This window comes from Eschscholzia californica, unplaced genomic scaffold, assembly GCF_041429995.1.
Source record: "Eschscholzia californica isolate CP2 unplaced genomic scaffold, dmEscCali1.0.p SCAF_2, whole genome shotgun sequence".
NCBI classification, from domain to species: domain Eukaryota; kingdom Viridiplantae; phylum Streptophyta; class Magnoliopsida; order Ranunculales; family Papaveraceae; genus Eschscholzia; species Eschscholzia californica.
The window spans coordinates 22,063,024-22,082,400 of record NW_028238309.1 but is presented as its reverse complement, the minus strand read 5'-3'; the positions used below and the strand labels follow the sequence as shown (position 1 = coordinate 22,082,400).

The window sequence follows — 19,377 nt, the reverse complement described above, 5'->3', positions numbered from 1 at the left end:
TTAAACCAAACTATATTCTTATTGTTGCCTAGTTCAGACTTCAGATTATATCATTCACTCCATAGAAATAGGGAAACATCATACTCACGTAGTCGAGGACTAATAACAGAAATTAAGAGTTCACGTTTGTGGTGATTGCAGAAAATTTAAATATCCATAACAAAAAAGTAAACTAGATAAACTCTACAAATTTCATATCCCTCTACTTACATCACGAATCAACTAGAAGAAAGATATCGCTACGACCCTCTTAATGACCATACTTCTGAAATTCCCACTCACTATTATCTGCATGAACAACACACAACATTCATTCAATTAGATTGTTTTTTTGGGTCAAAATATAAAATAAACACACGTAGGGAGAGGATCCTACCCAATGGACAAACTTGGCGAGTTTTAAGCCATCGACTGATGCAATGGAAGTGAAATGCATGGTTACACACCCCTACATAAATCAAAGGCAAAAAGGAGTTGGCAAATTGCTATTAGAGAAGACAAGTAAAACTACCATTAGGCAACAACTTGATTATAGTCAAGTCTTAAATAAGGAGACCGAAAATTAAAACAGAAAAAAAGAAATTGAACCACCATGGCTCGGTATAAGACCACATACAGCAACGGTTTTTTTGTCAGTCTGAGGAAGAGGTCTGTAATTTGAAACACATACTTCCCCAATAGATAAATTTCCAACCTAATCATATCTATCCTGTCTATTTGGTTTGGTAATTGATCCTATTTTCTACAAAAAACTTCGAAACTTTCCTCCTGCGAGAAACATATGTTATGTGTACAATATACGAATCATGTCCTTGTTTTATCTTCTTCAATTGATTTTTATGTTTTAACAAAGTACCCGCAAAATCTTGACAAACTAAACCGTATAATTTAAGAATTTTACGAGGATTTAATTTAAGCTACAAAAAGAGAACCATTACAAGATCAGAAAAGTTTTAACTCTTGTAGACAAGATCATGTTGGTATATTAATAAATAAGTTTTAGCAAAAGGAGGCAGAACTATGCATATGTTAACAGAAACTCAAAACCCTAACCCTAAAATAAAATAGGATGCAAAAGTAGATAGCAATGATTTTTTAGGTTTACAAGAGCAGCGGAAGCATACCCCAAGCAACTGTACACTCCTCGCTAGTGGCACTAGCTTGATTAGCTTGGCATTCAATACCTAACAAGTTCAAACAAAAACAGGATATTGAGATCAAATCAAAAAAAGACGAATAAACAAACAAAAAAGAATACAGAAATTACATACAGAGATCCATGATATGATTCCTGCAAATCGCACAATTATCTACGACGATATCTGAATCAAACAATCCATAAGAATAAGGAAGAAACATTAGATTTCAATTGGATTTAATGATAAGTCAAGGATGGTAAGATAAAAGATTAAAAGACAAGAAACAGAAAACTAGGGTTAGGTATTGAATAAGATACCCCAAGCCCAAAGAGAAACAGCGTTCCACTTCTTGATCTCAAATCTCTTGGGTTTCTTCGAAGAAGAAGAAGGTCCGGCACTGCTTGAACCTTCACCAGCTGGTATCATGTTGACATCCGTATCCAAAGACGCCATTGCCTCGAACAGTCAGGAGATGCGAGAAAGAAAAAAACAGAGAGAATAACTTGTGCGTTTTAACCGACTTGATTTCGTCCGAGGGCACGCGGTTATAAGGGCCGGTGGTTTGGGATACTGGGAAACAAGACAAATTTTAGTTCGAGAATTTAGAAAGAAATTTTAGGGTGGAAATAAAAAAGAATGGTAATTGTAAGAATAGTTCCACGTACGAGAATGAGTATCTAGCAACCAAGAATATAAGGTCTACCGTCTAAGTCTTCTCTACACTCATCGTTAATTGGTTTTGAGTTGGATGACCACAAACTTAACATGGTATCAGAGTTAGGCCCACACGTGATAGGCTTAAGAAAAAGTCACACGTGCTTCACGTCACCTGAAAAAAAAAAAAACACGTGTTAGGTTCAAAGAACGTCACACGTGGGGGGGGGCGTGTGAGAATAGTCCCACATGAGAGAATGGGTATCTAGCAACCAAGAAAATAAGGTCTAGGTCTTCTCCACTCATTGTAAATTGGTTTCGAGTTGGATGATCACGAGATTTTATTTTTTCCAAATTCAACCCACCTTCAATATTTTTTTTTTCATTTTTTCTTCCTTCATCTCCTACCACCATTTTCGACCACCACAACCATCATTTTTCTCTCTCACCTCTAATCCCTTTGTTTGATTTATCTTACGAAGTAATTTCTTTCTACTTTGAATTTCTCTTTCTGATCTCTCTCTCCCTAGAATCTCTTTCTCTTTCTATCTCGACTGAAACCCTAAACATTCGATCGATTCTCAACTGAGAGGAGAGAAAAAGATTTGAGAGAAAGATCGGGTTTTAATTTGTGTGTCGATAAATCCGCTGAGTTAAGTAAGTTTTCTCTCCCTCCAACTTTCTTTTCAATCGTTTATTAAGGTGTTGACTTCATATCAAATTATGTTGTTAAAATTCATGAATTTCTTCTGGGTCTAGATTATCTTTTGGACGATCTCCGGCATAATCGAACCTAATATTATGGCTAGTACGGAGTAAACTAATTTCCCCTACCTTTCTGAATAATTCCAAACAATAAATTTTTGTTTTTCTTTGAATAGTAGATGATTGTGCAAAGTGATTATGACGAAACATCAATTAATTGGAGAACGGGGTTATTCGTCTTTAATGAAAAATTCCTCTTACCTCAACGAGGGTTAGTGGATTGATAACATGATATTTTTTCTTTCGTCCCCCTTAGATTGTTTTAGTGAAATTGCAATGAATATTCTCTCTTCTCAACTGGTCGTCGCTCGACGACCCTTTGCCGTCAATATGAGATGAAATGTGTGTTTGGAAACTTTTTAGTTTTTCAACTCAGTGAAATTTTGTATCCAGAAATTTCTATTGTTTTCCTAGAACATCAACTGAATTTAAATGAATTTCATGTAAGGGGCAGAAATAGATTACTTTGAAACTTCTCCTTCTTTTTTCTTTATGAAAAACATCCTAAATTTTTGTGTCAAAGTAAATGAGAATTAATAACACCACGAGTCCAATACGACACAAAATAGATGGAAAGTCAAAAAAATATAAATTTTGAGATTTGTCATACCAATCATTATTTTATTGACAACGTTATGTAGCTGCATTGAACAAGATATAAATAACCGTATGCGTTTTACTGTTTGAATTCATGTAACTAAGTTTGTGTTGCGTAAAAAGCAAATTTATTTATACACATATCTACACCTTCACCAAACAATAAACACATTAATGATGCATCTGCGGATTTGCACGAGGAAACACAAATATTAGAAAATAGTCCTATTACCAGTTTTACATTAAGTTTGGGACTTAAACCCTACATATCTTTTACTTTGGGCATATTGGCCACTGGCCACTGGCCCATGTCTCCATATCTATTTTTATCTCCATCTTTTTCAACCACTACTCATCGCACCATCACTAATTTTTTTTGTCTATATCATGCTTTATCTTTCTCGAGAGAAAGAGATAGAATAGGAAATAAGCGTGGTGTCTTTTCAGGCTTGTTTTGAAGTCTGAAATGAACAAGCTCTCTTTCAACGTGTTAAGACAAATAGTATTTCAACAAAATTTTTAGATTTTCTAAAATAAAAATAAACATCTATCCATCACCTCTTAGTGTGGTTTCACTCTTGCTCCACAACTGGGAGTTCTAGGTTCGTATATTATATCTTCATGATGTATTAATATCTTCTAATAATTCTTGTTGCCCATGTCAAAAAATAAAATAAAAAACAGGCAATTGGGTTGAAGACCCAATTCTAAGTTTTTTTAAGCAACATACACGTTATAGTTTGTGTAGTTAAAAACCCAGTATGTATTATTTCGTTTGATTAAAACTAAAAAAATTGTATTTTGTTTAGTTAAAAACTAAAAAAAGAATTTTGCAACCTTTTTGCAAGTTGAAGCAAACCTTTTTACAAGTTGATGCAACTTTTTTACAAGTTGTTGCAGATTACAAAAATACCTAGAGAGTTGAAAATCATAAAAATTGAACATTTTTTTTTAAACAAAAACAAAAAGATTTTGTCAAAATTCAAATTTGCCAAGATAAAGACTTTTGCTGAGTGGTTAGAGCGCATGTGTGAGTAGTTCTGAGATCATGAGGTCATGAGTTCGAAATCGCATAACAGCATTTTGCCAACAACCTTTGGTTGGAGTGGTAAGAGGTATAATCTTCCACCCTAGAGGTCAAGAGTTCCAGGCAGACGCTTAACAATTCAAAAAAAAAAAACACAAAAAATCTGAATCGAACCAAATTCAATTTTCACATCAGAAAAATGAAAGAAAGCAAACACAACCTAAGTTGGGCAGAGAAATGGAGAGAGAACGGCCTATACGTCCGTGACATTTCAGTTACTTTGTTCCACTATATATTCAAGTAGCCTCTACTAATTTCTGTTTCTTTCTTCCTCTCAACTTCACCAATCCTCGCAGTGTTATTTCTAGTTCCTCCTCACAGTTCAACACTTAAAATAAATAACTACAAAACCCTAAACCTCCGTCGCTGCCAACATCAAGGTTTCGATCTTCTATTTCTCAGATCGAGGTATGTTTGGATCGAAGTAGCTCTGGGCATTCAAATTGTTTTTGTTTTTTAACACTTTAATTCAATTGTGATTACATGTTTCTTAATCTGTTCATGGTTTGTGAAAGTGGAATCCAAATACTTCTCTATTAATGAACTGAAAATATGAAGTTTTTTCGTGAATTTTATTGTGGTTTTGATTGATTTAGAATAGAAAGGATTTGATAAGTGCAAATTATTACGGAAATCAAGTTTTTAAGGTTTCAATTTAGGGTTGAGAATCACCATGGATGACCTAGAGAGAGCTATACTCATTAGTTTTGGTGTATCTGGAGGAAACGATGCCAACCTAAAAGCACAGGCCGATGCTTACTGTAAGCAAGCTAAGGAAACTCCTTCGATCTCTAGGTTATGTATTGAACGTTTTTCATATGCTAAATTTGTTGAAGTTCAGTTCTGGTGCTTGCAAACTCTTCAAGAAGTACTGAGTGCTCAATACTCTACTATGAGTAATGATGAGAAGGGTTTTATCAGGAATTGGGTTATATCCATGGCTTATTCTGAAGGTATAAATGATAATAACATAGTCAGGGTTTTAGATTGTTCGAAATTCGTAAAGAACAAGTTTGCTCAGGTTTTTGTTACCCTCACTTACTATGAATACCCTTTGATTTGGTCATCTGTGTTTGTTGATTTCCTCCCACAACTGAGTAAAGGTCCTAAAGTGATTGATTTGTTCTGCCGAATCTTGGATGCACTGGACAATGATCTTATTAGCTTGGACTACCCACATAATCCAGAAGAACTAACTGTAGCTACTCGGGTTAAGGATGCAATGCGACAACAATGTATATCTCAGATAGTCCGGGCTTGGTATGAAATCATTTCTTTGTACAGAAATACTGACCAACAGCTATGTGAATCTGTTTTAAAATGTATGAGGGGATACATCTCTTGGATTGATATTGGGTTGGTCGCCAATGATGCTTTTGTTCCATTGTTCTTTGAGTTAATTTTGGCTGACGGGCCGGTAAACCTCCGTGGTGCAGCTGTTGATTGTGTTTCGGCTGTAGTTTCGAAACGGATGGACTCGGGATCAAAGCTCTCACTCTTAAGGAGCGTTCAAATAAGCAGGATTTTTGGTTTAATGGCTGCAGATGTGGATCCTGAGTTGCTTTCTGATATGGGTCTCTTACTTACTGGATTTGCAACAGAGGCTCTGGAGTGTTATAAACATCTAGAGTCGGATGAAACGAAAGGGGTTTCGTTGGAGATTTTGGATGAAGTATTGCCTTCGGTTTTCTATGTCATGCAGAACTGCGAATTGGATCATACGGTCCAGTTCTTATCAAGTTACGTTTCCACATTGAAAGCTCTTACTCCATTAATGGAGAAGAGGGTTCTTCATGTTCGCCAGATTTTGGAAGTGATCCATGTTAAGATTTGCTATGATCCTGTTTATAGAGATAATCTTAATATTCCCGATAAGATTGGGGTGGAAGAGGAAGAGCGGATGACAGAGGAGCGCAGAGACTTGTTTGGGTTGCTTCGCAGTGTGGGTCGTGTGGCTCCAGATATTACTCAGACGTTCATTAGACATTTGTTAGCTGGTTCCCTTGTAACATCTTCAGAGACAAATGTTGAAGAAGTTGAAGCATCACTTTCACTCTTCTATGCCCTTGGAGAAACATTTATCGAAGAAGCATCGAAAACGGGAGGTGGGTTCTTGAGAGAAGTGCTTGCGACGCTCCTAGAAGCAAGGTTCCAGTGCCACTCTAACCGTCTGGTAGCCCTTGTATACTTAGAAAGTATATCTAGATATGTGAAATTTCTTCAGGATAATGATCAATGTACACCACTAGTGCTGGCCGCCTTTTTGGACGAAAGAGGTATCCACCATCCTAATTTCAATGTGAGTCAGAGGGCCAGTTATCTCTTCATGAGAGTTGTAAAATTGCTGAAAGCAAAGCTTGTTCCTTTCATTGAGACAATCTTGCAGGTATTCTCTACTAATTCCCTTTATACGTTTAGTTCCTATTTTTTTTCTAAGGTTTCTCATTTGGTATTCTTCTTCTCCTTATAGCCTTGCCACTCTTTTGTTGTTTGTTTGTCAGAGTCTCCAAGATAGAGTGGTTCAGTTTACTCTTTTAGACTGGAAGCGTAAAGATATGAAAACTTCAGGCGCCGAAGATGGGAGTCACATATTCGAGGTAGGCTGAGCTATTATGTTTCAATGTGTTTATCACAAGTATTTTGTCAGCTACATTTCTTCCTATTTGGTAGTTTGATCCGATCGTTTGCAACTAATGCAGGCGATTGGTTTATTAATTGGGATGGAAGATGTACCACTAGAAAAGCAATCTGAATACCTTTCTTTATTGCTTATTCCCCTTTGTAGACAGGTAAGGCTGGAACTTCATTGTTTTTTAGGATGTAATACTCATATACTGGATAAACTGTCATGCATGGGTAATTTTTTTGAGTTTGCATTAGTCCATTGGTGTGGTAAGGTTTCTGTTGCCTACAACTTACACAGGTCCAGGATCTGCTTTTAGATGCCAAGGTACAAAACTCAGAAGAATCTGCTGCAAAAATTGCAAATATACAACAAGCAATTATGGCCATTAATGCGTTAAGCAAGGTACTCTTAGTCTTTTAAATCTGTATACACAGCCTTCCCATTTTGTACTAGTAGGTTCCACAGTGCAGGTACTTTGACAACTTGGTGCATATCATGAGGATTTTTATTTATTTCCTACTAAGGTGTGCTTGATTATTGTCATTTTTGTGCATGACCGATTATCATATCATGCTTCTCTGTTTTTGGATTGGTTAAATTTGTGACTATGACTTCTTTAGATACTTTACACTGATTCCCACATCCAAATTGTGTTAAAGTCGATGTACCCACTACCTATTAGCAGGATGTTACGGCATCTTTTTGGGATTGCTTATACGTTATGTGCTTTTACAACTGCATATTGTTCTTACCAATTTCTCTGTTCACTTCAGGGCTTCAGCCAACGTCTTGTCACTGCTAGTCGCCCTGCAATTGGAATCATGTTTAAGCAGGTTGGTTTGTAGGAGCTTGCTTTGGTTATATTTCTTGATGATTGTATATATGTTTGAGGTCTTGCTTCATTTTTATTTATTTTCGTTACTTATCGAGATGAAAGAAAAAAAAATGCATGGTTGCTTTTTTTTGCAGACATTAGATGTTCTTCTTCAAATTCTCGTGGTATTTCCAAAAGTTGATCCTTTGCGGAATAAGGTAATTTAACTACGGCAGTTTACTGGTAAAAGAAAGAAGAGTTTTTTTTTTCAGAATATGACTTTTGGGAATTCGGAACCTTTTTCCCTGATTCTAGCTTTTGAAATATGCAGGTTACATCATTTCTTCATCGTATGGTGGAGATTCTGGGAGTATCTGTATTTCCTTGCCTCCCTGGGGCGCTGGAGCAATTGCTTGTAGACAGTGAGGTAAAGTAGTGACTTCCTTTTTTATTACCATCATGAGCTTATATAGTATGTACTAACTCGGGCATTAGCAGAAATAAAGAATCAATTAGGAATCTCCTGCTAATTACTTGGAAATTTTATCTCACGTTACTGGAGGTCTCATGCTTCCTTTTTGTACTCATCCTTTCTTACCTCTATGTAGCTAAACTGGGTCTAAAACTATCAATACCTTTCATGCCCAAAATTCTGTTTAGACTAATGATTCTCCACTTATGGTCCATGTCATCTTTTTCAGATTGTTATTGAATTTGCTTTTCAAGTTTATAATTTATAGATTCATTTCACTAGATTTTCACAGTTTTGTTAGTTTATTCATCTTACATCTTGTACTCGGGATTGTTGCAGCCAAAAGAACTGGTGAATTTCCTTGTCCTCATGAACCAACTTATATGCAAATTCAATACATCAGTGCGGGACATTGTGGAATACATATATCCTGCTATTGCAAGTCGGGTCTTCAGTGTTCTTCCAAGCCATGGAATTCCTTCAGGACTAGCAAGTAATACTGAGGTACTGAGATTATATATGTAACACACTAACGCTAATTAGGATGGCTGAGAATGAATGTTCTTTATAAATCATGGAAGATTGAATTGGTAGTTATTTCACATTCTTTAATTGATAAAGAAATGGAATTGAGTTTCAGCCAAACTATATTTTTTGATAGGAAATTCGTGAAATGCAAGAGCTTCAAAAAACTTTATATACATTTCTTCATGTGATGACTACACATGATCTATCTTCGGTGTTACTCTCCTCCAAAAGCATGGGTTACTTATATCCAATCATGCAGTTGCTCCTAAATACTTCCTGCAACCATAAGGACATTGTTATAAGAAAGGTGCATATAATTGCGACACTAAGATTTCTATTATTACAACTGCTTTGTTCTAATCTCTATCTCTTTGATATTATCTATTCAGTCATGTGTACAGATATTTACTAAGTTAATTAAAGACTGGTGCACCACATCTTATGATGAAGAAAAGGTAAGTTGCTGTATGCGCTCAATTTAATTAATTTCATCAGCTGAGTCTTCACATTCAAAAATTTATTTAATCTCTTCTTTCTTCAGGTACCCGGTTTCCGCACCTATATCATTGAGACATTTGCAACAAACTGCTGCTTATACAGTGTTCTCGACAAGTCTTTTGAGTTTCATGATGCAAATACTGTAAGCTCCTTCTACTAATTAACTAAGTATTCATACTTGCCAAGGTTAGATCGGTGTCACAGACTCAGGAAATCTACAGAATAGCAAACAACCCCAGGTCGATTAGTTTTCTGTTCCCAATCTTGTGTGGTCAAGTTATTATTTTTATTTTTTTGGTACTTGCTTTGGTAAGCGTTCATAATTAATGTAATAAAAAATTTCGAAAGAAAAGAAAGCAATTAATCCTGACATTCTTCTCTGATTGTATGTGGCAGCTTATTCTTTTTGGTGAAATCGTAACTGCTCAGAAAGTCATGTATGAGAAGCTTGGTGATGACTTTCTCGTCCATTTTGTGTTGAAACGTTTCCCGATAGCTCACTGCCCACAAAATCTAGCTGAAGAGTACTGCAAAATGTTGCAGGTAAGCTGTTTTACATACTGTTTCTCTTTTGAAAATTAGGGAAGTCTTTTTCTTTATCGGCCAGTTTGTCTTTTTACCTTGTCAGCTTTTTAATTGATTTTACCATCTGTTCTACGCTGTGAAGCTCATCAATTTACATAATTTGGCATCTATTATGTAAATTTAACTCTTTTCTGGAACTCCACGTGTGTATGCACAGGGAAGTGACATCAAAGCTCTGAAATCGTTCTACCAGGCTCTTATTGAAGATCTGAGACGCCAACAAAATGGAAATTCAGTTCTCAGATAGCAGGATCCACAATTGGATGGCACTATATCTGTTACTCTAATTTTTTATTTGAAGAACTCTTCGTGGCGAGTCTCCCCATCTAACTAAACAGTCAGCAAGGAAAAGTGATAGCTGATGAATGGTTTGTTATTCTTTCATTGATCTTTAAGGATCTTTTTCAATGCATAAAATGCCCTATTGGTTGATTTTTGCAGGTTGATCCTTTTCTGTATATAGCATTTGATTGGTGAAGAAGGTGCATTACTGAGTTTCCTTGAGTAGTTTCTGTATCTTCCACATTGACAGGAGGAAAGCAAGATGGTTCATAATGTTTGTTAATTTTTGTCAAACAGATGTAAATTTCGGAAGGTTGAAGGTGGTGTCGTGGTGAGTGTAAAATTGAGGAACTACTTATTTATTTTTCTGATGGAAGAAAGGAAGAAGATTTTGATAGCTTGGTATAACCGTTTAATGGGGGAATGTTTTGACTGCCATAGAATTAACTTGAGGGAGAGTTTGTGAGGGAAGGAGGCCCTCTAACATTTACAGGAGGCGCTTTTAAAACTTCCCAATAAATCCAGTTAATAGCCAAAAAGAAATTAGATTGATTATTATTTTGTTTATAGAGAATTTCTCTGCTTTAAAAACCAGCTAAAGACATCTTCATATAGGCCTCTTTAGGAGTTGCATATTTAATAAGATAGTTACATAGTTAATGATGGTTAAATTCAAAGTAATGGTGGAGAACTTACGTTGGTGGGAGTGAGGTGCAATCCGAGCCCAAAGCCTCTATAGCATTGGACCTCAACATAATGAAGGACGCCATCTTTTGGATTTTATATGTCAGATTCGAAATAACAATTATATTCCAAACAAACTTATCACATGATTTAAATTGTAATTAAGTAGTCAAAAGTCTAGTTCTTCTACAAGTAGTTAAGGGTTCAAATCCTCCAATAGAAATTAATAAAGTTTTTTTTCTTTCTTTTCGACATGCGTCGGTCTCAATTTTTAACTCCACTTGCTCCCAAATATTTAGGTTGGTCCTTGTGGGAGTTATAAAATGTGGTGGTCATCCACTATAAATCAACCATGTACAACACTTGCTCGGGATGTCCATTTTATTAGAAATTGTCTTTTAAAAACTTTATTAGGAAACTCAATGGGACAAAACAATAGTGATGGAAAATTAGTACAAATTCTATCTTTCTGAAAATATTTGAAGGAGCATATAATCTGCCTTATAAACATCTCGTCGGAAAAACTATTAATGAAAAAAAGTACAATACGAAATGCAGTGTACGTCTTCATAAACTTATTCCCCCTCATTACGGTTGAGGGTATTGTTTAACTCTGTATCTTGTTTCCTTTCTATATATATACGAAAAAAAATGGTATGTTGCATGTGTCATTTCAAGTTGCATTGACATATACACATTTGTCCACTATTTCTTTGACAGTTCTACTCTTCCACCACTCACAAACCATACGCATATTTGCCTTATTCCTAAAACGACGACCCCTCAGTCGCCAACATACTTTCGCCCCAATCAGCCTACTCAATACATCATACAAGATCATCACAAAAATTTTGGCCGACATATTGAAAAATGTGTTGAGCTCCATTATCTTCCCTTTTCAATCGGCCTACATTCCTGGAAGACAGATATCTCACTACAAAAATCGGGAATATTGCCGACAGTAATAAAACGTCGGTATTTGACCAATTTCGCCGGTAGAAGTTCCTGCAGACGACAGGAAATTCGTTACCAGAAGAGGCGTCAGGAGAATAACTCGCGATGAACGTCTCGACGGAAATACAACGTCGGTAGATATGTCGTTGATGGTTCATATAAATCTATATCCGTCGGCAGTAAGAAAAATAATTTCCTGGGAATCCCATTTTCCACAAATTTATTGACCTATGCCGACGATATGGGGCTTACAAAAAACTGTAGGCGTATTTATTGTGCCCACGGTTTAGACTCTGTCGGCAATAGTTAAAGATCTTTTTTAAAAAATTGTTTTTTCTACCCGTTGCTGCACCAGGCAATCCGTAAAGTGCAACAACATGACGAATACTAACCTTCATAGCTATCAAAATTTGAAATATACATTGAAGAACAAGGCATATTTTTCATAATACCCATTGTCTAACGAAAAGAAAACCATGAAAGGTTTGAAGATTCGAAATTGCGGAACTAGTTCAGGAAAACAGGGAGCTTAAAAAAGTCAGATCTAAAACAAGTATCTTTTCAGTTCTTCTTCTCTGAAACACCAACAAACCTGCGCAAAGAAGCAACCGAGCAATCAGTAGAGAGTTCTAATCGAACTTGGAGTATACTAATTGAAAACATTTCAACTACTTTTTTCAGGACGGTCCTTAAATAAATGATTTTTACCAATTTTCCAACTTTAGTAATCAGGATAGAATTCTAATGGAATTAGAAGCAAGCAATCAATCTCTTAACAATTACCATAATCAGAAAATCCACTTGAAGAAAACACATACATGACGGGGTTTCGTAAGACACAAGTAACTTCAAAAATTGAAAAGATAATCAAACAATTCAACAACATTTGATGCGCTCTTCAAGAGCTAGAAGAAGATTCATCTCTAACAAGTATCCATATCTCAACTATTAAAGCCGATAAACAGTCCAAATTACTTATGTATATCAATCAAATGGCAGAGGAATAGGTAGGACCTGAAGTGAAAATTCTTATTTGGTTGAACACCTCACGCGAATTGGACACGTTGGGTTTCAGCCGAAAATGTCAGGCCAAAGAGCATTTCTCAAAATTTGTATCTATAACGTTTGTGCATACAAAATACGTCTTTAAAAGACATCTTACTTCAAATAAAGAACAGAAGATCGGAAACCTATGCTACTTTTTGGTACGACAATTTTAGGCAGACTTCATCAGTCATAGAGTTCCACATATGTACATAGTATAAAATGTATTCACTTCTAGAAACTGCATTAGATGAATGAAGATCGAATGGAATCAGATCGCACTATATCACATTGTTGCTCTTCGCCTGGTTGTACAAATATTTTCAATATTTTGATAGTAGATTAGTCCACGACCACTTAGTGTAGTAGTTGTGGGGTTTGGTGTTACATAGTGTTCTAAGCGGAATCTCAGACGTCTAATACGTCTTATACCGCGGAAAATATTCTTATTTTCCAAAGCGCGGGCCTACAAGAAACTCACTCTTTTTTATGTATGATGAAATTGTTTGTCACTTCTGTATTTGTTGTACGATGGTCTATTGATAATCGATATTCTAGACTAAAATAAAGTTAGGGGAAGCAGAGCAATTTCGTCATCAATCATGAGAGGTTTTACAATAATTTTAATCATAAGTAACTACAATAATATGTTGCCAAAATTATATTCAACTTCCAGAAAACCCACCCTAACGTTGTTCGATCATTTATGATCTAACTTAACCCCCACCACCACCTAGGAGTGTTGCTGGGTAAATATCATCTATATAATAAGAGAGGTGATGAGACATGAAAATGTCTCATCTGAATCTCTTAACTTGGGCTAGTTAGTCTATCTCGAGCAGTTACTCTGATAAATTGAGTGTTACTTACTCAGGTGTCGTTTATGGAGTTCAAAGCGAAAAACGGTTAAAATCAGGAGAAAACATACTAAGGGCGCTCTGATCATTTGGAGATGAGTGTAGTCTGGTAATTTTGGTCAAAGTTGATATTCCAATGAGAAGAAGAGCAAGACGAACCTAACGGAGAAAACGGGGGTCAAATCGGAGTCTGAATGGGAGAATTATAACAGGTCAAAGTCCTGGTCAAACACGGTTCACCAGTGGGATGACCTCGGGAAACGTTCTGGCTAACGGGATAATTTTTATGGTGTGGCGAAAAATGGAGGAGTGGATCGTACCAGGTTAGCAGCGAAATGAATCTCAACCTGATCATTCAGTACAACCTTTGCAGGATAACTTCCGTGCTTCCGCTTGCCACCTCGCGTCCAGATCTTGTGTTTTATAATCAAACGACTGCCTATTCTGTGATGCATACTAAGTCGGTAACCTCTATTACACTAGATCTTGCACCCCATTGACAGCAAAGCCCTCACTCATTGACGCCACATCTTCCTCTTTATCTTTCTCTCATCTTTATCTTAGAGCATCTCCAATGCAAGACTCAATCTTAAAATCTTAAGTGCCACCTAGGACTTTAGAGTTTTTTTTGAGAAAAAGCCTCTCCAATGCAAAACTCAATTGAGATCTTAAGATGATGTGGAAACATTAAGTTTTAAGATGTCTCAACTAGAAACTCTATTTTTGAGATCTCTTTTGAGAGTCTTAAGTGTCCTAGTCATCAAATTTAATTTTGAAACCAATAGAAAACCTTTCTTTCTCAACCACTTTTCCCTATTAAATGTATGTGTGCCATGTGTATCTATTAGAGTTTTTTAGAGTGTTGCATTGGAGAAGGACTTGAATTAGAGACACTCAAGTTAGCCACATAGGAAAGAGAATCTCAATTAAGACTCAACACATAAGCCAAATAGAGTTTTTTTTAAGTTTTGCATTGGAGATGCTCTTATGAGAATAAAATCTCTAAGTCTAGAGAGAGAAAGAATGAAAATAGAGAAGGAAAGAGATCTTGAAAAAAAAGAAAGATTAGATAGAGGGGATGATCTTCTGAGGTACTATAGAAAGAGAGATTCGATTACCGGGTAATTGGTATGAAGATATCAATTTGAATTTGAGAGAGACATATTAATTCATTGGACTGAAACGTTCTTGGCAAGAAAATTATGTTCGAAAATTGAAGATTATGTTGATAATAGCAAGATATTGAAGATTTTAAAGAGATTTCAGAATCAAGAGATGAAAAGTGATTGAACGAGAGATGGGGTCAGAAATCTTATCTTTTATCGCATCTTCTGTTTACACGTTAATTAATGAGAGGGGGATCTTTCTTTTACAGTAACATTGAAGGTATTTGAGAAATCAAGAGACTTGAGAATCTTATTTCCATTGCAGTTTTTAGAGAGATGGATTTCATTGATCTCTGTAGAGAGAGAAAGATGTGTCTAGGGGAGCTATCTTCTTCTCCTTCCTATCTTATTTATTGGGATGAAACAGAATTGGGGTTACCTTCTCCTTCTTTTTCTCAGAGCCGAGCAGAAAAATCTTTTGAGAAAGAGAAGTTGGACAGAATTATAAAGAGAGATAGAGCTTCATCTTCTTTATGTAGTTCTGTTGAGAGATAAATTATTGTTTAGTGAGGGAGAGATAAAGAAATAGGGAGAAATAGAGATTGTTAGAAAAAGAGAGAGAAGAAAAGGAAAGTTTGTGAAGAGGCTTTTGCTTGAATTTTCTTTTAGTTTGTTCTTGAACAAAATTCTCTTTCTCCTTATTCACTAGATTATCAACTGCCATCAAAGAGCTTCATACTGGGTGATTTTCTTTCTTATCTTCTTTTTGTATTTAATGTCTTTATGTTAATCACTTTAAACATGAGTTTCTAATCCTCCATCTAGAGAGGATGATGAAACCCATGAGGATCCTCCATCTAGAGAGGATGATGGAACCCATGAGGATGTTTAGAGATATATTCATAATTAAATCAAATATTTAATCGTTCTTCATGTCCTTCTTCAAACTTGGTAGTTACTTTTAAATGAATTCTTCATCACTCATGCTTTGTGATTTGATATATCATGCTTGGATTAAATTTCTTGATGGTCTATGCTTATTTGTTGATGAGTAATAGTTGAATAGTTACAAATTTAATAACAATGGTGAATACATAAATTGTTAAGATTGTTTTAACAAAAATACTTTCCAGACTTTAGATAGTTCATATCCTAAAGTAGGAGTGATAGGAAATAAGTGTTTGATTAGTTTGTTGAATGTCTTTTTAAGTGTTTCATGGGTGAATTCAAAATCTGTAGGCTTCTCCGCCACCGATTCCCTTGTTTCGTTATTGTTTGTTTACTTTAAATATTTTATTGTTTCGTTTCATCACCAACTATTTCAAAGAAAAATCGTATTAGTTTTCTAAGTTTTAGAATAGGTTTGACTTAGTCTCTGCGGATCGACCCCGGTCTTATCGGGTTTTACTACGTGGCACCTCACCTTTTAGTCTCTGCGCTTCATCTTCTTTATGTAGTTCTTTTGAGAGAGAAATTATTGTTTAGTGAGGGAGAGAGAAAGAAATAGGGAGAAATAGAGATTGTTAGGGAGGGAGAGAGAAAAAAAAGAAAAGGAAAATTTGTGAGAGGCTTTTGCTTGTATTTTCTTATAGTTTGTTCTTTAGCAAGAATCTCTTTCTCCTAATTCACTAGATTATCAACTGCCACCAAAGAGCTTCATATTGGGTGATTTTCTTTCTTATCTTCTTTTTGTATTTAATGTCTTTATGTTAATCACTTTAAACATGAGTTTCTAATCCCCCATCTAGAGAGGATGATGAAACCCATGAGGATGTTTTTAGAGATATATTCGTAAATAGATCAATTATATAATCGTTCTTCATGTCCTTATTCAAACTTGGTAGTTACTTTAAATGAGTTCTTCATTACTCATGCTTCGTGATTTGATATATCATGCTTGGATTAAATTTCTTGATGGTTTATGCTTATTTGTTGATGAGTAATAGTTGAATAGTTACAAATTTAATAACAATGGTGAATACCTAAATTGTTAAGATTGTTTTAACGAAAATACTTTCCGGACTTTAGAAAGTTCATATCCTAAAGTCTGAGTGATAGAAAATAAGTATTTGATTAGTTTGTTTAATGTTTTTTAAGTGTTTCATGGGTGAATTCAAAATCTCTAAGCTTCCCTACCACCGATTCGCTTATATCGTTATTGTTTGTTTAGTTCAAAATTTTTATTATTTCGTTTCATCACCAACTATTTGAAAGAAAAACCGTGTTAGTTTTCTAAGTTTTAGAATAGATTTGACTTAGTCTATGCGGATCGACCCCAGTCTTATCGGGTGTTACTACTTGACACCCATATACTTGCGGGTGGCGACTTTTTAATTAAGGAAAGTTTCTAGGCCCATCAAGAGGATGGTCTTTTTTTTTTTTTTTTATAGAATATACCCTTAACTTCAATCACTAAGATTACACTTTCCAAACTTATCGTTAAGGGTTGAGATTATATCTCTCAAACTTATCTTCAAACGATCTTTAATGGCTAAGATTGCACCTCTAAAACTTATGTTTAATGAGTGGAAAAAGTGAAAATCTCATAAATGGTTTCACTTGAAGCTTTAAAACCCTTGAGGGTTATGAGAAATTACTTCCAAGATAGTCGTTTTCTAAATATGTTGAACTATTGTGTAGGACGAATTTTGTTTTGAGTCAGTCCAAAATGCATTCGATGAGTAAATTAAAACATAATGAGTAATAAATATTGTTTTTATTTATTTTATGTGATCTTTTCTTTTTAAAAGTGCCTCTGAAAAGAAAATTTATGACAGTTTATAAATTTTATCAGATGGATTATTTTTAAATTATTTTCTAAAATAAGTTAAAACTTATAATACAAGAAGGAGAGGAAGCTAGAAGGTACTTTTCATATCCAAATTTCCTTCTATTCCTCATCGATCTGAGTTTCTGTATCTTGATGATAAGAAGAAAATATCAATGAAGGAGGAAAGATTATACATAAACAGCAAGAACATAAAATTATGAAATCACTCAACCTTCATCTTCGAAATCAAGTATAATAATTCGTCTCCGAGAAACTTGTTGGTCTTCTGGATGAAACCGTAATTCGTCTCTACTTGGTCCATCCTGATTACATATAATTAAGTATTATAATTCACGATCTTTAGGGTTTCCTTCATGATCTTTAAGATTTTTTATTTGTGACTTTTAAGGTCTTTTTATTTTATTTTTGCAATCGTGTACTTTCTTTCCCTTCATGTTGTCTTTACTTTTGTAAGTTTCATTTTGCATTTTACTTGAGTAAATCCATGTTGTAATTTGTTGGAATGCATTCCTTCTAGGAATGAAATTCTGATTTATTTAAAAAAACATTTTTTTCAACAAAAGAAATAAAAATAAAAATAAAAATAAAAAAAATCAACACTTCTTTCAACAAAAATGAAATAAAATAAAATCAGCCCTTTAAACTGTTCTCATGACTTTGTAAATGGGCAGAGCCAAAAGAAAGGAAAAATGACCTGGGGCGGACCCACGTTGGGGCCTGTGGGGACACGTGCCCCCATGACTCCAAGTCAAAGATGTCTACCGTTTCAAATTTTTCCGGCTATTGTCATACAAATAAAACTAATTGCAGTAACTTATCAAGTTAGAGGGTTTAGCTGGATGGAGTGATGTGCGGTCTGCCACCGTGTTGGTTACAGCTTCGAATCCTGCCTTCCTAATCTCTTCAGTTTTCCAAATAAATTTCTTTGGGTGGTTTTAAAGGCACCCCATCAAAGTTTATTAGCGCCGATAACACTTTCGGCAACGCCTTTTAAAAACAACCATATTTTTTTCCCCTACTTTCTTTCTATTTATTATTTTGGAACCACAAATTTTCTTTTTTCATATTCTTTTTGTAAATTCATCCATTTTCTTCTTCTAAAATTCATCCAACTTCTAAAAGAATTATTTGGATCTCCGTATTACTCATATGCCCTCTTCATCCTTCATTTTAATGTATATTTTCCTATAATATTCTTTTTGAAATCACTCTTATCTTTTTAGATAAAACGTCGCCTAATTAGTTGAGAGGATTGTTATGACATATAGAGATCATTAGACTGAACGAAACACCATTTTTCTTTTGATAATTTACTTGTAACTAAATTCGATAGAAGTTCTTAATGATGCTCGGAAGTGTGGGTCACCCATTGAAAGTGACGGAGGAAGGTGCACTTCCATCTAAATTTTCGGCCGTTAGCTTTTAATTTTAGTCGTCGGATGAGATTGCGAAGCAACAAAAATTCACCCCATTATAAACCGAGGATTGAGACTTTCTCTCTCCAACGGCATAATATCTTAAGCAATCTGGTCCCAACGGCTGAGATTGAAAGGCCTGAACCGAAAATCAGCCTTTCTCTCCAACGGCATAATATCTTGCTCAATCTTCTAATTGATTTCTTCTAAAACTTCCAGTATATGATTTCACAAAATGAAACTTGATCGAGATTGTCGATCGGTGGAAGAAGAATTACTACAACGGCAACTAAGAAATACTTCCATGCCCTAAGGCATTTGGTGGGAGACAGGAGTGTGGTGCTCCTCTTGAGAGGTTAAGCACCCTTCCCTAGTGAGGCCTTTTAAATCCGTGAGGCCCAGGTGTTCCAAAGCGGACAATATCACTAGCAGTCCGGAAGGCTGGTCTGCACCATCCTATAACACGTTATCAACACGAT

General features: G+C 35.3%; 2 protein-coding genes across 20 annotated transcripts; one reads left to right on the top strand and one right to left on the bottom strand.

Moving 5' to 3' along the window:
- On the bottom strand, nucleotides 1–1,761 carry RBX1 (RING-box 1). Its single transcript, XM_086657902.1, has 5 exons — nucleotides 1,457–1,761; nucleotides 1,272–1,322; nucleotides 1,125–1,184; nucleotides 377–448; nucleotides 1–288 (listed from the first exon to the last, which is right to left on the bottom strand). Exons 1-5 carry the CDS (start codon nucleotides 1,590–1,592, stop codon nucleotides 251–253), a joined length of 357 nt encoding a protein of 118 aa, XP_086514028.1. The 5' UTR covers nucleotides 1,593–1,761; the 3' UTR covers nucleotides 1–250.
- Nucleotides 1,762–4,183: 2,422 nt separating this feature from the next.
- On the top strand, nucleotides 4,184–10,444 carry LOC147556912 (exportin-T-like). Of its 19 annotated transcripts, none has more exons than XM_086657892.1 (16): nucleotides 4,348–4,650; nucleotides 4,902–6,628; nucleotides 6,744–6,839; nucleotides 6,942–7,031; nucleotides 7,166–7,270; nucleotides 7,642–7,701; nucleotides 7,838–7,900; nucleotides 8,014–8,109; nucleotides 8,494–8,658; nucleotides 8,816–8,989; nucleotides 9,072–9,137; nucleotides 9,224–9,322; nucleotides 9,577–9,723; nucleotides 9,923–10,106; nucleotides 10,207–10,247; nucleotides 10,345–10,444. In XM_086657892.1, exons 2-14 carry the CDS (start codon nucleotides 4,916–4,918, stop codon nucleotides 10,010–10,012), a joined length of 2,964 nt encoding a protein of 987 aa, XP_086514018.1. In that variant the 5' UTR covers nucleotides 4,348–4,650; nucleotides 4,902–4,915; the 3' UTR covers nucleotides 10,013–10,106; nucleotides 10,207–10,247; nucleotides 10,345–10,444. The 19 variants fall into 19 exon arrangements, with proteins under 19 accessions (XP_086514009.1, XP_086514011.1, XP_086514018.1 ...); XM_086657900.1 differs by having other exon boundaries at nucleotides 4,388–4,650; nucleotides 9,084–9,137; nucleotides 9,923–10,133; XM_086657890.1 differs by having other exon boundaries at nucleotides 4,394–4,650; nucleotides 9,923–10,133.
- Nucleotides 10,445–19,377: the final 8,933 nt, after the last annotated feature.